This window comes from Rhinoraja longicauda, chromosome 24, assembly GCF_053455715.1.
Source record: "Rhinoraja longicauda isolate Sanriku21f chromosome 24, sRhiLon1.1, whole genome shotgun sequence".
NCBI classification, from domain to species: domain Eukaryota; kingdom Metazoa; phylum Chordata; class Chondrichthyes; order Rajiformes; family Arhynchobatidae; genus Rhinoraja; species Rhinoraja longicauda.
In genome coordinates, this window is record NC_135976.1 from 8,962,120 (window position 1) to 8,986,875 (window position 24,756).

General features: G+C 43.2%; 1 protein-coding gene across 1 annotated transcript in view; it reads right to left on the reverse strand.

Annotated features, from left to right (window-relative positions):
* Positions 1 to 5,514: 5,514 nt before the first annotated feature.
* Positions 5,515 to 24,756, reverse strand: part of LOC144605266 (T-complex protein 11-like protein 1) — a 30,631-nt gene continuing 11,389 nt past the window's right edge. Inside the window, exons 3-10 of the mRNA XM_078420362.1 lie at positions 23,408 to 23,528; positions 21,242 to 21,462; positions 19,057 to 19,193; positions 17,817 to 17,986; positions 14,305 to 14,486; positions 12,939 to 13,111; positions 11,355 to 11,630; positions 5,515 to 5,621 (exon numbers count right to left, since the gene is read on the reverse strand). Coding sequence (XP_078276488.1) covers positions 11,401 to 11,630; positions 12,939 to 13,111; positions 14,305 to 14,486; positions 17,817 to 17,986; positions 19,057 to 19,193; positions 21,242 to 21,462; positions 23,408 to 23,528 — 1,234 coding nt within the window. The 3' untranslated portion in view covers positions 5,515 to 5,621; positions 11,355 to 11,400. The remainder of the gene's footprint in view (positions 5,622 to 11,354; positions 11,631 to 12,938; positions 13,112 to 14,304; positions 14,487 to 17,816; positions 17,987 to 19,056; positions 19,194 to 21,241; positions 21,463 to 23,407; positions 23,529 to 24,756) is intronic.

A 24,756-nucleotide genomic window follows, 5' to 3' on the forward strand; every position in this document is an offset into this window, starting at 1 on the left:
TATGTTATTCCACTTTCACATCCGATCCCAATTTTTACAGAGATAAATTAACCTATAAACCTGCACACCTTTGGGATGTGAAAGGACATCAGATCACCGGGGAGAAAACCATGCAGTCACAGGGAGAACATGCAAACTCCACGCAGACAGATCCCAAGGTCAGGATCAAACCCAGGTCTTTGGCCTTATGAGGCAGCAGCTCTACCAGCTGCGCCACTGCCATTAAGGGCAAATTCCAGGTGGTGGTGTACCCATAGTTTTGCTGCCCTTATCCCTCTTGCTGGTGGGGGGGGGGGGGGGGGCATGGGTTTGGAAGATGCTGTCTCAGGGGTCTGGGTGAGTTACTGCATTGCCTCCTGTAGATGGTACAAACTGCCTTTGCTACACCTCAATGATGCAGTGAGTGAATGATGGTGAATAGGGTGTCTCTCAGGTGGACTGTTATGGTGTCGAGTTTCTTGAGTGTTGCTGAAGCTGCACTGACCCAGGCATCTCCTAATGCTGCACAAAATGCAGGTTCGATCTTGACCTCGGGTGCTCTCTGTGTGGAGTTTGCATGTTCTCCCTGTGACCATGTTCGCTTCCTCCAGGTGCTCCAGATTCCTCCCAAATCCCAAGGACGTGTGGGTTTGTCGATTCATTAGCTTCTGTAAATTGTCCTTAGTGTGTCGGCAGTGGATGCAAAAGTAGAGCATGGTTTGAGCGGGTGATCTATGGTTGGCATGGACCTGGTGGGCTGAAGGGCCTATTTACATACTATATATTTTCAGTTCTATTCAAAACCCACCTCCCAACATTGCACAACCCTCTGATCTTCCATCTGTCTGAAGAAGGGTCTTGACCTGAAACATCACCTATTCCTTTTCTCCAGTTACTCCAACATTTTGCGTTTATCTCCAATGTCCCATCTCCAAATGCTACATGACCCTCTGATGTCCCACCTCCAAATGTTGCATGATGCTCCATCTCCTCCATCTTTTAATGTTGCTGTTGCCCCAGCTTCAAGTCTGTTTTTACCTAGCACTTGCCCCTCCCTGGTACAATAACTGGTACTTGAAGATTTGACAAATATACCAACCACTAGCTGCAAATTGCACAGAATTATGTGGCTGGAAGTTTTAAGTGCTTCTGTATCATATTTTACACTATGGCAGGCATACTTGACTAATATGAGGTAATCATGATAAAGTTTCATCCTTGTTATCGATTGTATTTATGATCTGATACTTAATAGTGAATAAATCTTGGTATATTGCACACGGAAAGAGCAAAGACTTCCAGTAAATCTGCTTGAGTTATAGCGTGCATACGAGAGCAAGAGAACTGATGGTGGGATGGGTTCAGAGTGCGGGTCTGTGGTCTCTGGGGGCTCAAAGCATGAAAATGGGTTGTATTAGTAGTTTTTTAACAGATCAGTTAAGGAGAACCTCATCAAGTCTGCTTCAAGCAGTCAGATGCATCAATCAGAAGACGATTGAAATTACTTTGAGCCTGTTAGAAAATGAGCATGGGACATTCGCCATGGATAATGCAAGGGGAAATAAAATCACAAGGATTGATTTATAGTATGGATGACCTGGCAATAACAATAAAAGGTGTTGCTGTGAATTTTGAAGATGTAGGCCACTGTAAACCTTTCAGTTGCCCTTTGCCAGCATTTGAGTAAATTAGCAAGCACTGACTTCCGATTGTTTCACTGTCAATCTACGGATGAATGTGCAGTGAAGTTGAGGCCTTGTTCTTTGGAAACAAAAAGGCCGACGGATGATCCCAAGGTGCTGAGAATCTGGTTCAGACGAGCTGGGTCAAGCACCAGCAACTGGGTGGAAGGTAAAGGTAAACAAGACCTGGTGCAGAGGCAACGGTGGTATCAAATGATCTGGAGGAAAAAACCTGGTCTTCAGTTTCTAGGTACTTTCAGTGTTATTGTAATTAGCACATATGTGGTCTGGGGCACTGTGTACCTGTGGCACGATACTCTATGTGTGTGTGTGCTTTTGTATATGGTTGTGGTGTGTGTGCACACACAGACACACACACACACTGGTTGAATTGCTGTGAGCAGTTTCAGTTTAGTTTATTGGCACATGTACCGAGGTGCAGTGAAAAGCTTTATTTGCATGCTAACCAGCCAGCGGAAAGACAATACATGATCAATGTGTTTTGGACGTGCAGGCATATGGTGTGTGATTGGGGTGCTGTGGGTGTGTGGTTGTGCTAGGAGTGGTGCGGTGTGCTTAATCTGATAATTCATTCCGCTTGCAGCCTTAAACCTGCCCTGGTCCAGCAACTTCATTCAGTAGTCAATGTGTAAACAGGCAGCCTGATGTACAGGACCAAGCGGAAGGCTCGGGTCTGATCACCAAACCAGGTGCAAGAGACCTTTTTCACCATCCATTGGATCAGTCCAGCAACAGAAAGAAAGCAAAAATACACCTAGAATGCCTGGTCCTGGTTGTCCAAGGCTGGAACGATGCAGCTGTGAGCTCGGACTGAGGACAAGGTGAGGCTAGCCGGTGATATCCTCCACATTGAACATTAATTTGGCTTAGACATGAAGATTTATTTATGAGGTATTTAAAGAACCATTGTCTTTGGCATTTGTTCCAACCTTAAAAATAAATGGAATCCTACCCGTGTTAATGGTGAATATGTATATACCGACATCGACCAAACCTCCAAGCTTCTTATTATCTTCAATTCATTTAAAACTTGAGAATTGTTTCTGCTTGCGTCTTTATCTATGCAGTCAATGTATAATTGCTTTGTGAAACCAATTATTTACGAAAGTTTCAAGTCTAAGAATGAATAGAAAATTAGCTCCTATGATTGGACTTTTACAATATTTTTGAAATACTGGATAACCAACCTAGATCAACAACTTCCTTGTATATCCAAATAAATTCACAGAGTGCGGAGTAACTCAATGGGTCAAGCACCATCTATGGAGAACATGGATAAGCATCGTTTTGCTTCGGGACCCATGCTGTTTGACCCACTGAGTTATTAATGGAACAAAGGAGTTAAGATCACTCTAGGATTAAATGGAAGAGCAGAAAAGTTATCAGGCATCAATGTTTCTAAGGCCAATTAACCACAATCCTTGCATGTAAAATGTTCATTGTTACTTCACAATGTCACTGTTGAGAACTAAAACCTGGCACAATATTCATGGTTTATCATGGAGCAGTGAATTCCACTCAACGTTATGCTGATTATGACACAGGAAGAGGCCATTCATCCCGTTAGATCTATGCTGAGTTCTTGCACAGAAATCCCATCTGCACCATTTCCCTGTCTCATTTTCCAGTAACCTATTTTCTCTCACAGGTCTACAGTAGACAGCAGAAATACTACCCAAATTGTGTCTGTAAAACCTTCCAAATAGAAGGCTAAGTAAAGCAATGGAGCATCCTCTTCCAGGTTAATAGCCCCTGCATTGAGGCCCTAATTACACCCAGTTGGATCAGATGGGAAAGCCAGCGTTTGCCCACCATCAACCTCTCTACTTCTGCTGTCAAGGCAAAAGGTTATCTGGAAGTTGAATCAAAGCTATTCTCAAATCCTCTAAACAAGTGCAATATCCCAAACCATTCATGGTATTCCTTTGTTCAAAATAGGGAATGCTTCATTGTGAACAGGCAGAAATCCAGCAGGAACACTTTCTGACCCACTGTGTCTGTGGATCCTACAATGGCCTCATCAGTCATCTGTAAACCCACAGAACTGGAATGGAAGCAAGTCGTTCTTGACCCAAAGGGATTACTTTGGAAGGATGCACATATCTTGCAGCCAATAAATGTCAATGTTTTCAAGAGAGAGTTAGATTTAGTTCTTTGGGCTAAAGTAATCAAGGGATATGGGAGAAAAGTATGAACGGGTACTGATTTTAGATGATCAGCGATGACCATATTGAATGGCAGTGCTGGCTCAAAGGGCCAAATGGCCTACTCCTGCACCTATTTTTCTATGTTTCTATATGGACCTGTTCAAGCCAACTGGTCAGTCATACAGGAACAAGCTTAACTTGGGGAAACTAAATGTTTTTCTTCGAAAAGCATGTCAACCAACGAGATAAAACTGGACTAATGCAATTTTATTATATACAGTACATTGATATATTGTTCCCCCTCAACAGGGCAGTGCCATTGCCACATACCATCTTGCTCTGTGTCTCTGCTAGTGCCATTCTGTAAAATGGTTGGTGACAGGAGAGAGCGATTCTCAGAGAGATTATCATATCATATCATATCATATATATACAGCCGGAAACAGGCCTTTTCGGCCCACCAAGTCCGTGCCGCCCAGCGATCCCCGTACATTAACACTATCCTACACCCACTAGGGACAATTTTTACATTTACCCAGCCAATTAACCTACATACCTGTACGTCTTTGGAGTGTGAGAGGAAACCGAAGATCTCGGAGAAAACCCACGCAGGTCATGGGGAGAACGTACAAACTCCTTACAGTGCAGCACCCGTAGTCAGGATCGAACCTGAGTCTCCGGCGCTGCATTCGCTGTAAAGCAGCAACTCTACCGCTGCGCTACCGTGCCGCATAGATTCATTCATCAAATTCCTGGTTGGAAGCAGCCCATCCTTTCCCCCAATTATTTTTTAGATTATGAGGTAACTGAATCTAAGAATATAGTTGCAATGCCCATTTTAATAATTCATCTCTTGAAGGAGCTGGAGAACAAAACAACTTGAAAAAACAGTTTTGGGATTTCTACCCACTAATGCTTTGGTAATATTGCGATGAACCTAATGGAGGTCCCTTACATCTCCACAGCGAGAAAGAAAACAAAGTAGCTCACACTTCTTTTTTCAGAAAACTAAGTAATCTGAAGAATAATCCCGACCCAAAATGTCACCTATGCATGTTCTCCAGAGATGCTGCCTGACCCGCTGAGTTAACCCAGCATTCTGTGTCTTTCTTGGCATAACCCAGCATGTGCACTGCATCCAGCTCACACCACTGTATTCTGGTGAATCTCACATCTGGAATCCCAATCAAAGATGGCAAAACCAACAATTGGGTGTCCATGTATTTCAATAGTAGATAGAAAATGGCGCATGTTAGGCAACTTGGGAGTCAAAACAAAATCAACCGTACAATCTTACAATTACAGTAATTCATAATTTACATGATATATAATATATTCTGTAATAGATATAATCTGTAACTAATATCCAAAATCATTTCAATCCCTCAATGTTTATAAAGTAATTCTCCAGGGATAACAATTTCTAATCAGTTAACAAAGTTGACAACAAAACTATAAAATAAAAGCTGAACATTCTGAAAATGCATAATATCATCAGCATTTGCAAAGAGGAAAGTCTGACTGCATTTCAGTTCGAGCATCAGTGAATGAGTAACACCTTAATCGGGACCCCATTTGAATCCTGAATCTAATCGAGCTTCAATGCAGAAAATCATACATGATTGGCACCCAGTTGCAACCTGAATTTTGCATTTCCCTTTCAGAGCCAGTCTGTTTACAAAATCTTCTGATATACTTTTTGAGATTTCTAGCACTCATCATTTTCACCCTCTGCAGTTAAAAAAAGACAGCCTGCTGTAACCGCATAACTAATCATCCAGAACATTGTCACCTACAGAGAGAGGTATAAAGCAGAATGAATTAAACATGAGGAGCCAAGCGCAGCCAGCATTAATAGTGTAAAACAAAATCAATAGATTGTCTTATGACTCTTACGCTGCGGTTCTTAAAGATAATTACGTTGGAGAATCTTTCCCACTCTTAATGTGCAAATCTAGTTGTCAACTTACACAAGCTTATTAAAAACATGGTAGAGCATTATTTAAAATATTTACAGCTTGTCTTTTCAACAATCTGCTTCGATAAGCAGCAGTTCTGGAGTGTGAAACGAGATGGGAAGTGGGCCAAAGTCACGCTTGGCAGAAGACAACATGTTCTGAGGCAACATTGCTTTCTAATGGTTCCTCTTGATTTATCAGCATTCAGGGGCCAATGGCTGTGCTGTGATAAGAAAAGGTCCCAGTTCCAACTGATTAAATATGAATTATTTGGTTATACCTGTTTTGGTAATAGACTGAGGCAGTGACGAACAATTTTTCAAAATCTGCAAAATGGAAATGATATTATGTGACAACGTAGAATTTAAAATTAATATTCTGAGATCTCTCAACACCAGCATTAACCTTTCATGTTTAAATGTTAAGATTAATGTCTCTTAAAATGCAAGGAAATAATCTTGTGTGCCAGTAAAGTAAATTTTACCACAGCCATGAAAAAAAATTGAGTAAAACCAACAGCAGCTTAGAAAGGATAAATTAGCCTTGGAGGAAATGCAGATTCACCAGAAATGTAGGAGGACACTTAAGGATAAGTCATGAAGAAAGATTACGCAAGCTTGTATTCCTCAATAAATAAAGATTGAGAGAGATTTGATTAAAGCCTTTAGGATTTTGAGTGGATAGTGTCGATATAGAGAAATTACTTTTTTACTGATAGAGAGAATAGGAAAGGGGACTTAAAAAAATCTGAGGCCACCCATTCAGAGAGACTGGGAAAGTGTCCTGCATACAAACATCACAATTATCCCTCAAAATGCGGTAAACACCAGCATAGTTAGTAATTTGAAAAATGAAATGGTAATTTCTGTTAACTCTTCATGAAGCAGCTGAGGTACATAAGTGGAGTTAGGCTATAGATTAGTAGTTCTTATTGAATGTTGGAATAGAGTAGAGGGGGTTCTTTGAACTAATCCCACTTACTTAGCAGATATCAGCTTTGACATTCTGAGCTTGCGTGTTAACAGACATCAGGAAAATTGAAGTTTTTTTTTGATCAGGTGCAATTTCCATGATGAATTTTAAAATTTGACAAATTTGATGTACAGGCGCTTCCTGAATTACGCAATGGGCGCCTTACTTAAACTTGCACTTGCATAAATAATTCTATACTCAGTTCCAAGTGCAACTGAGGCAGTTTGTAATTTCAAGTTTATATTGGAAATTAGCCAGCAATGGCGGCAGTGCTTACCCAGAATGCCACATGCTGCAGAAAGTGCCCCAGACGCAGCTGGGCATCGGTGAGATAGTTAATACTCTCAGTGAATTATTTTGGGCAGAGGATGGGAATGGTGATTCCGACTTACGTAAATCTGATTTACATAAGGGGTCACGGAACGTAACCCTTACATAAGCCAGGAAGTGCATGTATTGTGTTATCTGGTTGGGTACAATATTAATCTGAATAGATTGGATTGTATGCAAGCAAAAGTCTTTCCACAGTGGAAATATTGTACGAGCTATGAGCTGCAGTTACAATATTGTCCACATATTGTCATGCGTTATGTGTTGGTGGCGCGAGCCACAGGGTGTTGCATGTGTCCGGTGCCCTGGTATAAATCCAGATGCCGCTGGCTAGCAATTTTTGTGAAAAAGGGAGGCGAGTGCGTGAGCCTCCCTCTGCCAGTACATAACCACTGCATCATCACGACTCTCGCAGTGCCTCCTCCTGGCAACACATGGTAACTGGGGCCACCTTCAGTCATAGAAACATAGAAAATAGGTGCAGGAGTAGGCCATTCGACCCTTCGAGCCTGCACCGCCATTCAATATGATCATGGCTGATCATTCAGGTAATACTCTGCTTTCCTGTTCTTGCCGCCAAAGTGGATAACCTCACATTTATCCACATTATATTGCATCTGCCATGCATTTGCCCACTCGCCTAATCTATCCAAGTCACTCTGCAGCCTCCTAGCATCCTCCTCGCAGCTAACACTGCCACCCAGCTTCGTGTCATCCGCAAACTTAGAGATGTTGCATTCAATTCCCTCGTCCAAATCATTAATATACACTGTAAATAACTGGGGTCCCAGCACTGAGCCTTGCGGTACCCCACTAGTCACTGCCTGCCATTCCGAAAAGGACCCGTTTAGTCCTACTCTTTGCTTCCTGTCCGCCAACCAATTTTCTATCCGCCTCAACACTGAACCCTCAGTCCCAGGCTAAACTGCACGGGCATCTCGGAGGAACTCTGGCCCCCAGAGATGCGACGTGCAGGCCCACCGCCGTGTGGACACGTCCTGACGTCCATCAACCAGGTCCCAACTATGGGTTAAATAGCACCCAGCTGCCTTGTGGGTAAGGCTCAGGAGAGCCAATGGCACTGGAGCTGGAGTTCCTAGAGACGGGTGGCTGATCCCTCGTGCATTCGCCTTCCGGCAACTCCTGCAACCGAGTAGCCCCAGACGTAGCAGCCACGACATTCCTCTGGAATTAACCTATCAGGTCGAGAGGGGAATGCAGATGCTGGGCAAGTCTGTATTCCCATTTACATGCCCAGGCTCAGCGGCCAAATCAAATGGAGAGGACACTGATCTGCCTGTCATGGGTAGGCCCAGTCAGTCACACAAGGAAATGTAACCACAGATGAAAAATCCCCCTCTCCAAGCAAGACAACACCAAGCCATACCATCATCTGAGGTATGAGGAAGTTTGGCATGAACGCCAGCATCTTCACAAACATCTACAGATGCACCATCGAGAGCCTGCTGACGGGCTGCATTACAGTCTGGTACAGGAACTGTTCTGCCCACAGCCACAAATCACTACAGAGAGTGGTGAAGACGGCACAGCACATCACTGGCAACTGTCTCCCGGCCGTTCAGGACATTTTCTACCGGCGGTGCCTGCGGAAGGCACGCAGCATCATCAAGGACCACAGCCACCCAGCACGCAGGCTGTTCTCCTTGTTACCGTCAGGCAGACGATACAGGAGTATGGCTGCACGTACCACCAGACTTAAGAACAGTTTCTACCATCAGGCCATCAGGCTTCTGAACTCATAAACACATTTCAAATCATATATGTTGATTATTTTTAATATTGTCTTTTTACCTATTTTTAATATTGTCTTTTTACCTTACTAATGTCATTTTTAAAATCTTATTTATCCTTGGAATATTACTGCTGAGGTGAACCATTGTCTTGTCAAATACATTTCATTGTACCGTTGACCCTGTGCCAACCTACATATGACAAATAACATTTATTATTATTATTATCATCATGCAGATGGACGGATGCCAGAGACAGAGAGATTATCATGCGTACAATGTGACACCAATATTAATAATGTTATATTGTACGCATGACAATAATTAACCATGCCAATACCAAGTGGCCACAGGCCTAGTGATGGCACTGTGGCATTAAGCTACCAGTATATCCAAAATTGTTTTACATTGGAACTGGTGGGTAACACAAATTGGCACTGATTACCGTGCAGTATTCTGTATGGATGCATTCCCAATATTGGCATTTGAAGTGAGGCACATGGATAGCCTTGCCTACTCATAATGTAAAGGGAAAACACCACCAAATTGGCAATTGGGGAATGGCAGTCTATCGCTCAGTGGCATGTTACAGAATGGCTGTGAAACTCAGGGGGTGAGGCTGCTTCAATGTGGAGGTTTAAGGAAGAATTGCAGAAAGACCTCTTTATTGAGGCTTTCAAGAAATAGTTACAGCTTGGGCAGGGGAAATTAAATTGTCTGATTCTGTAATGCTGCAATCTCACTGTGAAGTTACAAGGTTAACGATGTGGAAATTACAATGTATTACTGGTTTATTAAAATGTACTCCATATATCAGTGCATAAAGCACTTTTTGTCCCAACTATAGGACTGATGTGATATTTGTCAAGAGGGTACATATAACTTTCAGCACTTGAGCAATAACATTTTTGTGTCTTTTAAAATTCTGTCCCAAAACAAAATGTGTCTAAATCTGAAACTTTTATTTTTAACTTGAAAGTATTTTCTTGAATTACAGCTATCTGCTATTTTCTTCTGGTCAGTGTGAAAAATGCATCATAAAATGGTGATACTTTTGTAGTTGATGCCCTCTGCTGGTGTAACCTCAGTTTAAAAAAAAACTTTAATCATCTCTGCATGATGTTCATTCAGCTGAACATTCATCAAAATTCATACTTTTGCTTCTAGTTTAAAATGCCCGAATATCAGTTTGAAGAAGGGTCTTGACCCGAAACGTCACCTATTCCTTCTCTCCGTAGATGCTCTCTGATCCGCTAAGTTACTCCAGCTTTTTGTGCCTATCTTCTGTTTAAATCAGCATCTGCAATTCCTTCCTACACAGGTAGATAGTCATCCAGGACTGCTCTCTAGTTGAGGAACAGAGTGATGCCTCGGGTCTGAGACCCTTCCTCAGAGAAAAAAAGAGAAAATAAGTATTTTCAGTTTTGCTTAAAATCTGTAAGATGTTTCTCCATCCATTTCACTGCTGTTTTGCAAAGCTGCTCACTCACTCCCCAAAATAATTACTGTGAATGTAAATAAAAAATGGAAAGAAAGACATGCATTTACATGGCATTTCTCATTTCCTTAGGATGCATCTAAGCTCCTTACAGCCAAAGACATAATCTTTATTTGAAGAGTAGCCACACTTGCAAAGTTAGGAAGCATGGGAGCGAATTCATGCTTAGTATCATTGTGCAATGAACATGGGGTTTCTTCTGCTCTTTTTTAAATACACTTCAATGAGACATCCCCTGTTAAGTCATGGAGACTCCTAAATTAGCATCGCGCCTGAAAATGGCACATTCGACAGTGTCGCAGTTCTTCAATGCAGAAATGCTGACTTGTATTTTGAGCTCAGATCTCTGTGTTTATACATTGATATCTATGTCATTTGAATTGAGCAAATGACATAGATAATTGTTGCAACTTTTGGAGAAGTTTACCACTAGATTGCGTTCAATGAACGTACTTGAACAAAAGTTCAACTTCAGGTGGAGCAGCCATAGAAAGGGAATGTCATTTTAACCAAGGCATTGAGACATAACTATTGCATTGTCCTGTACATCACATTGTTGGGACACAGGTTCACTGGTTCTTCACTTTAGGTGCCAGCACATAGTAGGGACTTTAACTTCATGAAACATTAACGATTTAAGAATCATTCTGGACGTGGCGTTTACAGCATAAAACTTGTGGGGTAAAGATAAGAGGGTTAAAAAAAAAAATCAGCCTTTATTTTCAATGATGGTCAACATCTATAATTACACTGGAATATCAGGATTTAATAGGACTTTTTTTTCCTTCGAAGAAGTCACAAACAACTGCCTGATGTTTTAAGGGCGAGAGGCGTGCTGTTAATGCAACAGCTGAATAATTATGGTAATTCATAATGAACAATTTGCAACAGATAATTTTGGTAATAGCAATAGATTGTGCTTTGGAAGTACAATTTTTCCTATTCAGAAGATTTTCTAACCTTCTGGAAGTGCTCTGGCTTACATTAAGGTGTTGCTTAAGACAATGATTTCTCACCTCATGCAATCTACAGACAGTTTTACTGTGGATTCTGCTTCCCGACTCAGCGAGAGTCCATCCCAGTGTCTCCCTCTGTGAAGAGCAGCTTTGCCAGAATTTCTGAGTAGTAAGGTCCAAATACCATCCTGTTGTGCTGCACGATGTGGCTGAATGTGGAGCCAATCTCCTTCAGTTCTGCCTGAATGGGACCAAGGCCTCCTGGAAGTGCACGATGCCCATTTCGTGGGCTGGAGAGACTGAGGAATTCCTTCACGTAGAAGTTGATCCGCTCACCTACAGAGAAACAATGAAACCAGCTACAGGTAAATACCTCGTGGTCCATTAAGTCGGGCATGCGACCAAAAATAATTGCTAAGTATTAGTTTTATCAATTAAGTCTGCTGCCAAAAATAATTTAGGTATTAGTTTTTCTTATTTAATGGGTTCAGTATTTGACAGTGATTGCAAAATGTGTCAACTTACTAATTATTGTGGTTGACTTAAAGATCTGGATCTGTTGTATTTGGAGAAACAAACATTGAATTGATTTTTTCCAGAGGGAATATATTGGATGTGGTTAAATTATTTCAATATTTGTTTTGTATTTGAATAGTCTGAGCAGATGTTTACAGTGTTGTTGCACAATGAGATGTCTTGTACTTCGGTCTGTTTTACATTTGACAATATACGTGGATACAAAATCCATTTGTTGCTTGCTTTCACGATAACTGGTTAAAACATTGGTGGATACTCCTTCTCAATTTTACCTTCTTGACTAATTGCTTAAAAGTTGTTCGTATTTCTACTGCATCCTTGATTCTCACTTCAACACATTGTATCCCCTCTGGCCATCCCCTCCTTGACTTTGAAGCTGTAGTTCATTATTTGGGTGCACGGCTGTGCTTGTTGGCATTCTTTGGTAGTCTGCAATATGCTCACCCTCTACTTCTGTGCAAAGACGATAATGGCACCTAAATGGGGTTGTGTGTGGGAAGGGATGTGTAATAGGCAAACAACTGAATGGTGAAACCCCTGGCTGATCCCTTTTCAATAGTCTGTAAGAATGAGAGTAAGTGCTAAAACACATGACCAAGTAGCCCTTTAAAGTTTGGGCTGATCTACCAGCAAACTGCTCCACAGAGTAAATCTATCAAGGGATTTCACTCATCTGGGTGTCTCAATTATAGAAATATGTACTCTCATGATACTAATTATAGATAGGAATAATCAAAGTGATAGGAAGGAACTACAGATGCTGGTTTGCACTGAATATAGACACAAAATGCTGGAGTAACCCAGTGGTTCAGGCAACATCTCTGGAGAAATGGAATAGGTGCTGTTTCGGGTCAAGACCCTTCTTCATACTCCTTTTCATACAGGGTCTGAAAAAGGCTCTCAACCCAAAATGTCACCTACTCCTTTTCGCCGGAGATGCTGCCTGACCCACGGAGTTTCTCCAACATTTTGTGTCTATAATCAAAGTGATTTTGTTTTAATTTACATTTCCTTTAAGGAAAGGAAAACATCTTTTTTTTTTATAGTAACAAAGACAATATAGCACAATTTCACTCACTTATTTTGCATGTTGTACACAGGACTCACCTAGCAGAATACGAACTACATTGTGGCTGTGCCTAATGCTTCTGATTTGTCCTTTTAGAATTGCTTCTTGCTCATTAGTCAGAGGAGTGTAACCATGCTCAGCATGTGATCTGTTGACCTCTCTGTGCATCTGATCACTGAGTGCATGTAGAGCTTCTCCTAATCTTAATGCCCTGGAGATTGAGAGAGGGGAGCAACACAAGGATTTTTTAGTACATTGTATTATACAGCTGCTTATGGTGTTGGACCTATTGCTTAGAGGTGTTATTTTTTCACGATATAAAGTCAAAACTTCAACTGCTCTTGACTTTCCATGTCAAAGCCTCAAACCAATATATGTGATACATTGATAGGGAGAAAACAAAATGTCTGTAGCTCACAGCACCCATACCTCCCATTCCCTTCCAAACATAGTCAATGGAACAAAGAGGGGGTCCTGTGGTTGGAGATGAAAGAATGCCAGGACTGTGGTTGGAAATGGAGGAGGGAGTTATGTGGGTGGAGATGGAAGATGGAGTGCTGGAGATGGAGTAGGGTGTTCCAGGGGTGGAGATGGAAGAGGGAGTTCCAGGGGTGGAGATCGAAGGAGGTCCAGGGGTGGAGATGGAAGAGGGAGGACCAGGGCATTGAGATGTAAGAGGGAGTGCCGGGGGTGGAAATGGAAGAGAGAGTTCCAAGGTTGGAGGTGGAAGAGAGAGTGCCAGGTGTTGAAGATGGAGGAGGGAGTGCTGGGACCAGGGCTGGAGATGGAAGAGGGGTTCCAGGGATGGAGATGGAAGAGGGGGTTCCAGGGATGGAGATGGAAGAGGGAGGGCCAGGGCATGGAGTTGTAAGAGGCAGTGCCAGGCATGGAGATGGAGTGAAGAGGAATTGGCTAGGTTGGAGACAGAGTGAAGAGGAAGCATTGGAGTAGTGGGTGGAATGAATCAGACACGAGGACATGAGAAGGTGTGATTATTCAACCCATACTTTGGAAGATTCCTTTGCACAAAAAGTGACTGAGATCTGGAATATGTAACATTAAGACTACTTTTGGCCAGGACATAAAAGGCAAGTCCATGCCTCAAGGATCCAGAGTTGTTATTCTGAAATAACAGAATCGAATCAAATCAGGCAAAAGAGTCTTCCATGTCCAACCATGTCTTATGGTCGAGACAGGACATCAAAACAAATATATTGGAGATACTCATCCCACTGCCAGCTTCGTTGACACAATCTGCACACTCTGCACACAAGTGGATTGAAACAATGCAGTTTTCACCTGGACGTGCCTTCAAAATGGAGTTGTAACTATGCAAGGTGCTGAAATGCTTCTCGGCATTCTGTGTTTATCGCATCCTGGAGACGAATGGTCAGATTAACTTACTTGCAACTCTGCTCATCCAACAGGACACATGTCACCTGCTTTAGTTTATCTACAAACCCTGGCAGACCACCAATGGCAGCTCCCACTGCGTTAGTGGTCACCAAAAGAACAGAAGCCACCAGAGTCAGCTGCTCGAGTCTCTGCTGCATCCCCTGCAGACGGGATTTGTCCATCAGCACAGTCTGTTCAAGAAAAGAAGACAACAGTGTCGGTTGACAATACCTGACCAAAGAAACTCAACAGTATCTAGTCAATCACTGCGGAACAGTGGGGCAGAGGAGTGATGGAACGATTACGGATCGTTGAAAATGTTTGGTGGGTTCGAACTCGAAATGATAGTTGTTGATTAACCTCACTCAATCATCATCAAAATTACGCGGTCAAAACCTGTCCATGACAGGCTCTGGGTGATGGAATATAGTGGGGGTAACTCACCCAGGTTCCTGCATGCTGGTTGTAAAGCTCACTGATTTGAATATTGAGACTGAATTCTGTTGTAATCTCTGCTGAGATCCATGGATACATGATTATTGAATGTTTTTGTTTCTTATGTTATCAATGAATATTGTGTTTACAGGCCTCAAACATAGATGGCGGCGCTGCCCTAGCAGCTGCGGCTTACCTGCGGTTCGTTTGTCTTTTGTGTTTTTTGTTGTTTTTTGTCTTAATTGTAGTGTTTAGATGTGATGTAGTGTTTTTTGTGGTTGTGCACTATGTGTGGGGGGAACTGTAAAATTGTAAAACTGTCTCTTCCGAATGGAGACCCGACCTTTGTTTTCTGAGTGGTGTCTCAGTTCCCGCTGTGGCCTACCATCGGCCAAACACCTGGAGCTGGCGGCCTTGACCTGGGCTCTGGTTCGCAGAGTCCGCGGACCGGACTTACCATCTGCGGAGCTGGCTGCCTTTGGAGGCTGCGGGAGCGGCTGCGACTCGCCTCCGGAGGCTTCGGCGCGGGCCGCGTGGATGTCGGAAGCTCGCAGCCCCCTGGGTGGGGGCAGACATCGGGAGCTCCAGCAGCGGCAGCGTCTTCGCCCGCCCCGAATCGCGGGGCTTGGGTCGGCCCGCTGCGGACATTTCACCGTCTGGCACGGCCTGGAATGTGGCAACTTCAACAGCCTGACCACGGGAGAAGACGGCAGGGGAAAAGAAAATACATTCTGGCCTTCCATCGCAGTGAGGAGGTGACTGGAGGAGACTCACTGTGATGGATGTTTCTTTTTTTGTTGTTTTGTGTTGGTTTGTGGTTGTGTAATTGCTTATTTTATTGCTCTTACTGTTGGACTGTGGGTGACGAAATCTCGTCCAAAAGACCTGTTTTTTTTGGATAACAATAAAGGTGATTCTGATTCTGTAATGTTGGTACATATGATACTTAAACTCTTGACTTTTGACTCTTGACTCTCTTAATGATTTTTAACACTCGAGTGGTGTGACCCAGCATACTGATACTTCTTGCTTCTTTCCTGAGACAGTCGGGACATTCAGGAAGAGATGAAAGGAGCAACACCCTGACCAGGAATTAACCCTTCCAAATGAGTCCCTGGTAAATTTTTTAAAAGACACAAATCGCAGGAGTAACTGAAGGGGACAGGCAACATCTCTGGAGAACTTGGATAGGTGACGTGACGGGTCGGGACCCTTCTTCAGAATGACTGTGGGAGCATGGAAGATATGGGTGTTGTTCCTTCAGTTTGCATGTGGCCTTACTCTGGCAATGGAGGCCCAGGACAGAAAGGTCAGTATGGGAATGGGATGAGGAGTTAAAATGGTTAGCAACAGGAGACCCAGCCGACCTTCGCGGACCAAGTGCAAGTGTTCGGCAAAAGGGTCCAAGACCTATACATGATCTTGCTGATGTAAAGGAGTCCACATTGGGATGCTGTAGATGAGGGTGACAGAGGCAGATATGATAGAGCCATTTAGGAGGCTTTCATGTAGTCACCTGGATGTGCAGGAAATAGAGGGGTATAAGTCACGTGAAAGCAGAGGAGATTAGTTTAAGTCGTCATCATAAGTATATGTCCTGTATCGGTTCACTGTTTGAGTTAACTTTTGCATCCCCACATGAAGGATATAACGCAGAGCCGCTGGGTAATAGACAAGACGTGACGAGGGAACCAGAAGGATCAATGAACTGGTACATTGATCGCTTAGGTCTAAGGCTGACCCAGATGCTGCTTGTACCTGAAAATTCCCCAGCTCTGGGCCGGAGTCTCTGCTGCAACTCTTGTCGATGTGCTTTGTCCTCCCACACAGTCCCTGAGACCTGGAAACTCTCGTCATTTATGCATTTTATCGGGTCCCCAGTGGTCTTGGCATGAACTCTGCTTGCTCACTCAAACCCGAATCTTCCTGGCTGTTGACTGTATTGATGTTCATGTACCTGACCTTGGCAGCTGGCTTTGAGCAAACTGCAGCTCCAAGTGGTTGATCACACTTGAACACTTGCCAGCTATTCAGCGACATCTGTCCAAAAATCGCAACTAATATCTTCTGTTAATTAATAGTTATTGAGAAGAATTTAATTAATCTCAACATACTTGTTGATTTTATAGGGTTAGTTATAATAGTACTCACTACACATCACTCTTCAGCTAACTCTATGCAGGCACTTTGTTCACTCATGAGGGAACTTCACCTCTAGTGGCATAGAGCATGGCAACAAGTGTGATAGATGGCATAACACATATAGCTTAATATATCTGACTGGGGGCCCTACCCTCATGATGCCTCAGACCTTACAGAGATGTAATGCTGAGGCTCTATAAGGCACTGGTCAGGCCACATTTGGAGTACTGTGAGCAAATTTGGGATCCATATCTGAGGAAGGATGTGCTGGCTCTGGAGAGGGTCCAGAGGAGGTTTACAAGAATGATTCCAAGAATGAGTGGGCTAGCATATGACGAGTGCCTGACAGCACTGGGCCTCTACTCGCTGGAGTTTAGAAGGTTGAGGGGGGGACCTCATTGAAACTTACAGAATAATGAAAGGCATAGAGTGAATAGACACAAAATGCTGGAGTAATTTCAGCATTTACTGAAGAGGAAGAAAGGTCTCGACCCGAAACGTCACCCATTCCTTCTCTCCAGAGATGCCGCCTGTCCCGCTGAACAACTCCAGCATTTTGTGTCTATCTTTGATTTAAACCAGCATCTGCACATAGAGTGGATGTGGAAAGGATGTTTCCACTGATGGGAGAGTCTAGGACCAGAGGTTACAGCCTCAAAATTAAAGGCCGCTTTTAGAAAGGAGGTGAGGAGTAACTTCTTTAGTTAGAGGGTAGTTAATCTGCGAAACCCATTGCGACAGGGGGCTGTGGAGGCCGAGTCAGTGGATATTTTTAAGGGGAAGATAGACAAGTTCTTCATTAGAACGGGCGTCAAGGGTTATGGGGAGAAGGCAGGAAAATTAGATTAGGAGGCAGAGATCAGCTATGATTGAATTGTGGAGTAGACTCGATGGGGCGAATGGCCTAATTCTACTCCTATAACTTGTGAACTTGTGAACCTTACCTCTGGGTAAGTGTTGGTCTCGTGGTTCCCTTTCAGCAGGTTCATGTAGCCTTGATTAAGCACTGCAGCTGGGCTCAGCCCCCTTGGGTGGTTGCCACGATTCTGGGACATTGAATTGGACGTTTCCTCAGTTGCTGCTTTCAGCCATGCAGTCGTGTGCTCCAAAGCATCTGAGAATCGGAAGTGAGAAGGTGTCAATGTTAGATTGGTGTAGAAGCAGCCATTAGATGCGATTATTTGGTAACAGCAGGGGGGTAACTAAGCCATGTGGACTAAAAAGTAGCTGGATTGTTTCCTGAACTGTAGTGGTTTTGTACAGACTGTCGCCACCCCCTCTGGGATTCAGCTATCATACCCCTGGTATCTCCCCCCTAAACTCCTACCTCTCCCTCTTATTAAAATACCGCTTAAAACTACCATTTTGACCAATCTTCACATCCATTTGTTCACATGGGCTTAAAATGACATTCTGAACTAACGTTAGTGGTATGACATTTATTCACAAAATGCTGGAGTAACTCAGCAGGTCAGGCAGCATCTCAGGAGAGAAGGAATGGGTGACGTTTCGGGTCGAAACGTCACCCATTCCTTCTCTCCTGAGATGCTGCCTGACCTGCTGAGTTACTCCAGCATTTTGTGAATAAATACCTTCGATTTGTACCAGCATCTGCAGTTATTTTCTTACACTTAGTTGTATGACATATGGTTATACCCCTTGCTCTCTCCATTACATCCTGAGAAAATCAGGATAGGGGGCTCGATTATTAAATTTACACTAAACAATTGTATTTAACTCAACTTTGGAGGAGGAAGGGATCGCTTTCGTCCCAATAATGTGCAGCAACATTATAAATGCTTTCAGATATAACATGCTATCAATTTAGCTACCAAAGTAAATCTTTCTCATGTTCATCACAACACTCTCCCTTCATTTCTTCCTGGTTCTCAGCACATTCACATGCAGTAAATCATTAACTAGAACATAGAACAGTACAGCACATGAACAGGCCCTTCGGCCCACAATGTCTGTGCTGAACATGATGCCAAGACCAACTCTTATCACCCTGCAGATAATTCATATCCTTCCATTCACTGCCTATTTCTGTATTTTTATCTAAAAGTCTCTTAAATGCCACTATGATATCATATCCACCACTGACCCCCGGCAGCACAGTCCATGCAACCTTTCCTGCAGCTTAACTTTTCTGACTAAATAACACCACTTCACTGAGTTACTTACTGGGCTGTTTGTTGAGGAACTCCTGGAACTTGCTGCGCTCATACTGAATGGACGGTTGTTGTAAGTGTGGCTTTAGAGTCTTAATGGTAAAGTTCACCATGTCGATCTTCATAACGTCCAGCACACGGAAGATCTCCCTGAGAGATTGTAAAACTGGATGGATTAATGGGTGTCATTTCGAGAGGAACAAGCCTTTTCGCTCCGCTGTGGTTAACATGGACCACAATGCCTCAGGAGCAAGGTGATTAGAGAGGAAAGAGACCTGGGACAACCTTCAGTAGTTTATCACCTGAATGCATTAAGAGGTTGAGGCACAAAATAAATGAGAGAAGGCAAGGTGCAGGTTGTTTCTAATGAAGGTTTCTGTTCAAACATTAATGCACTTCAGTGATACACATGGAAATAACAACTCTACATTCGGTGGAGGCCAATTGAAGGCAGTGAATAATTTTCAATTCTGACCACTGGCTGTTTTTTTCCAAACAGTAGCTATTTGTACATTCATTTTTTTCCATTTGGATTCATTTTATTGCCTCTTCCCTTGCTCCATTATCAACTACCTGTACTTCTAGCTTAGACTTTTTTCTCTCTAATCATATGAATTTTCCTGCCTTCACATTTTGATGTTTCCTACCCTCTCCTGCACTACACCTGCTTAAACCCTGCTCCATCTCTGATGTCTTCCACTTCCAATGAAAGGTCGTTGATTTGAACTGTTAGGACTCATTCTCTATAGACACTGCCCGAGGTGCTGAGTATTTGCAGCGTGTTCTGCTTTAATACAAAATAAATCAAATTGTTTACACGGGAAACATGAGATCTTTACAAGTAGCGAGGATCTTGGATGAAGAAACATGATGAGTAATGTGGTGCCAGAATTAGTGTTAGAAACAGGATCAATCAACACGTTCAGAAGTGATAGATGTAGCATTACATAGTTAATGGCACAAAATTAATGGCATTGATGACACGTGGGAAAGCATTGAGAAAAACAAATGAGCAAGAGATTTTGGAGTCTCATTATAATGCCGATTCTTGGCTTCTTTTAAGTAAGCAAATGAAATTGTGAATTTCATTACAAAATGGTCGGCATAGATTAAATGAGATTGTATTCCCTTTGCAATTTATAATTTTAAAAGCTATCTATTATTTGTGAGTCCTTGTAAATCCTGAAATAACAAAATAGTGTATTTATCCATTTACCTTTCACATCATAAAACGTCACAAGATGCTTCACAAAATTTAAACAAAATTTGAGACAAAAGGGAATATGCGATAAATTAATCTTAAAGTCAAGTCAAGTTAATTTTATTTTTATAGCACATTTAAACACAACCCACATTGACCAAAGTGCTGTACATCAGTGCAGGTACTAAAAAAGAACATCCAATAGCACACAAACCTAACAACTCAGACATACCAGCACCCCCTCAGAGGGCCTCAAACGCTAGGTTTTGAGCCTGGACTTAAAGGAGTCGATGGAGGGGGCAGTTCTGATGGGGAGAGGGATGCTGTTCCACAGTCTAGGAGCTGCAACCGCAAAAGCGCGGTCACCCCTGAGCTTAAGTCTAGACCGCAGGACAGTCAGTAGCCCCAAGTCGGCCGACCTGAGGGACCTGGAGTTTTGAGTGGTGGGTTACAAGATTTTTGATATGGGGGGGGGGGGGGGGGGGCAAGCCCGTTTAGGGCTTTATATGCAAATAGGAGGAGTTTGAAATCGATTCTGTACCGTAATGGGAGCCAGTGGAGAGAGGCCAGAATCGGGGTGATGTGGTCCCTTTTACGGGTACCCGTCAGGAGTCTCGCTGCGGCGTTTTGGACCAATTGCAGGCGGGACAGGGAGGATTGGCTGATCCCAGTGTATAGGGAGTTGCAGTAGTCCAGGCGGGAGGAAATGAATGCGTGGATGATTTTTGTCTAGGTCGTCAAATTGGAGGAATGGTTTGATTTTAGTTATGGTACGAAGCTGGAAGAAACTGGCTTTTACCACAGAGTTGACTTGCTTATCAAACCTAAAAGCGGAGTCAAATATCAAGCCAAGGTTTTTGACATGTTTGACTAGGGTGGATAGGCTTCCAAGGCTGTCAGTTGGGGGGGGGGGGGGGGGGGCATCAAAAGGTTATGAAGAGGCATGAATATTTACAGGGTTAATTCTAGTATCATCTGCTTGCCCCTCTTCACATACCTGAAGAGTGATACGGTGTCTGTGATGCTTTTCAGTTTCCTTATTTCTCCGTCCCTGACTGGTGCACAGAGATTCCCCATCGTGCCGATGATGAAGCCGGCCACTCGGTGGATATCCAAGGCGTTGTGCTTGGCCTGTTGTTGGATCAGCTCCAGGTCCAGCACCTCACCGATCTGTGATCGTAACCGCGTATGACCGGGAAGCAGAAGTGCCAACAGCGACTGAAGAGAAGATAACCAACAGTGAATGAGGTCCACTGCAGACCAATGGCTCCACCTATATCTGATCCATTTACTCTTATTTAATTGCAATCTTTATTAGCTCTGGAATATTTCACTCTCAAACTGCTCGGCTCTTCAGTTTTATCTTGATTAACATTGAAATACAAAGCAATTTTCTATCCGTTAAAGAAAGCTGGGATATCTATTTCCCTATCTTTCCTGTGTGTTCTCACGACATAGAAGGAGGTCATCTGTCCCATTGATTACATTCCCCAGTCACTTCCCTGCAACATATTCTCTCACACATAACCATTTACTCTCCCCAGCACCACGGGTGATAATTTACAATGGTCAATAGGCCATCAACCATCAAGTCTTTGTGATGTGGGAGGAAACCAGAGTACCCAGGAGAAACGCATGTGGTCATAGAGTCATAGAGTCCTACAGCACAGAAAGAGGCCCTTCGGCCCATCGTGTCCACGCCGCCCGTTACCAAACAGTCTAATTTTAATCCCATTTTCCCGCATTTGGACCGTAGCCCTGAATGTTGTAGCATTTCAAGTGCCCATCCAAATGCCTCTTAAACGTTGTGAGTGTTCCCGCCTCCACCACCCCAGGCAGTGAGTTCCAGACTCCAACCACCCTCTGGGTGAAAAAGTTCTTTCTCACATCCCCCCGAAACCTCCCTCCCCTTACCCTGTATCTATGTCCCCTCGTTGTTGAACCTTCCACCAGTGGAAGAAGTTCCCCGCCATCTTCCTTATCTATGCCCCTCATGATCTTGTACACCTCGATCATGTCCCCTCTCAGCCTTCTCTGCTCCAGGGAAAACAACCCCAGTCTGCTCAGTCTCTCCTCATAGCCGAGGCCCTTCATCCCTGGCAGCATCCTGGTGAATCTCCTCTGCACCCTCTCCAAAGCTATCACATCCTTTCGATAATGTGGTGACCAGAACTGTACACAATACTCCAGCTGCGGCCTCACCAGTGTTCTGTACAATTCCATCATTACCCCCCTACTTTTATATTCGATGCCCCGGCTAATGAAGGCCAGTAACCCATATGCCTTTTTGACCACCCTGGTCATCTGGAGAACATGCAAACTCCAATACCAGAGATCAGAATCAAATCTAGGTCACTGGAATTGTGAGAAGCAGCCTCTTCCTCTCCTTCACCTTTCCTCTTTAAGATCTGAGAATGTTGCACTTGCTGAGGCACTTTGGTTTTCTCCTTTCTTGTACCAGAATCTAGGTGAGTTTTGTTTTTCCAAGGATAAATTTAGGTGCGTGCTTAGATTTCGATTTTGAGAGAGAAGAGCTCGTTTGCAATCCTGTTTTCTTTGGCAGTCCCTCAGATTTGGAAATAATTGGCCTCGGTTTTGGATTTGCAGGTTCTGAGGGGGTTAATGAGGCCAATGTGGAAACTACTGATTCTTCCACAAATGGGCAGTTGGTGTCTGAGAGACGAGGCAGATGGTTAGTTTGTGAGGCATCGGCAGAACCCTTGGGGACATAGCTCCAACGATTGGAAATTGCTTCTAAACTCCGAGAGTTTCCATGAATTCCCATCAATGTCAATACAGGAGATCGGGAAACCTTGGCTTAAATTCAGGGAGAGTGAGGAGTTAATGTAGCCATTGTATTCACCAAGAAGTGAGCAATTTTTGAAACATTCTCTAAGCCCAGCGCAAGGGTAAACATGGATTTGGCTGCTCAACCACTAATATCACAAGTTTCTCACAGGTTTGGCCCAACTCTTTGGCACTGATTCTATGGGACTGCTCTATTCCAGGCAGAAGCACAGTGAATGTGAAACATTCTGCTGTGCTATAAACAGCTGCGTTCAAGTTTCAGTGATAAATTCCAACCTGCCGCTTCCAAGGTAGAGAACTGAGATCTGGGCCAATTGGCAGGTCCACATTAGTGATCGATGGGTCTCCGCCTCACCTCTTTAACTTCTTGCAGCAACCTGATGGCGTGGGAGTACTGTGGTGGCATCTCATCCAGCTGGGCCTGCAGGCTATCCCAGAACGCCCTGTGCACAATGTCCTTAACTCTCCTCTCCAAACTGCAAAAGCAATGAACAGATACATAAGGGAGAAATCCCGAGAAAACGGGGAAACAAAGTTGTATTGAAGAAGCATGCAGTGCAGTAGCAAGCCTTTTTGCACAGTGTCTGAATGGGTCTTTGGAAGAGCTGAGAAGAATATTATTCTAATTTGCCCTCTTTCCCTGTGGTTCAATAATCCCCTCTCTTCTAATATTTCTCCTGTCACTTTTGGAAGTTATTATTGAATCTATTTTCACGATTCTTCACAACTATATTTTTCAAGTCATATGTTCTCTGTGTACATATTTATCCTACATTACATCTGTGCACTCTGGCACTGACATTTCCGTCAATAGAAATATTTATTTCTATGTAGTCTATTAAAACCTTTCAAGATTTTGAACACTTCAATCATTCTCATCTTTTAACCTTTTCTACTCTAAAGGCAACCCCAGCTTCCCCAGTCCCTCTCCTGTGATACCACACTAGTAAATATGCTTGGCCTTCTTTCCTGAGGCCTTAATATTCTTGATAAAATGTGGTATTGATTGACTGAATAATACAGCATTGAAACAGACCTTTCTGCCCACCATCGACCACCCGTTCATGATGTTCTCTTTTACAGCCACTCCCTTGACATTCGGGGCAATTTTCAGAGACCAATTAACCCACAAACCCACACGTCTTTGAGATGTGGCAGGAAATTGGAGCACCTGGACAAATCCACATTGGCTCAGGGAGAACATACAAACTCCTTAGGCCCAGCAGCCAAGGTCAGGATAGAGCCTGGGTCTCTGGTGCTGTGAGGCAGTAGCTCTACTATCTTTGTATCTAAAAATGAACACAATGCTCCAAGCCTTTCATGAACAATAGTTTACTAATAATTTCCTTGTATTTGTAATTTATTAATTAATAAAGTCAAGGTTTTTTTTCACATTTTAGAAAATTGTCCTTCCATCTTTAAAATATTGAGTGCACGCCTCTCCAGGTGCATTGTTTCTGCACAACTTTAAAATGGTACCATTTGATTCACATTAATTCATCTCATTTTGTCCATCACAATGAATCACGTACCACTTCTCAACATTCAATTTCCGCTGCCATATGATCTCCCAGTTCACCAGACTGTGCACTTCATCCTGATGGCATCTTGTCGTTTATTACCTTTTTTAAGCTGTGCCCCGGGCAGATTTTGAAATGCTGCCCTGTATATTCCAACCCAGGTCATTAATATGTATTAAAAAGA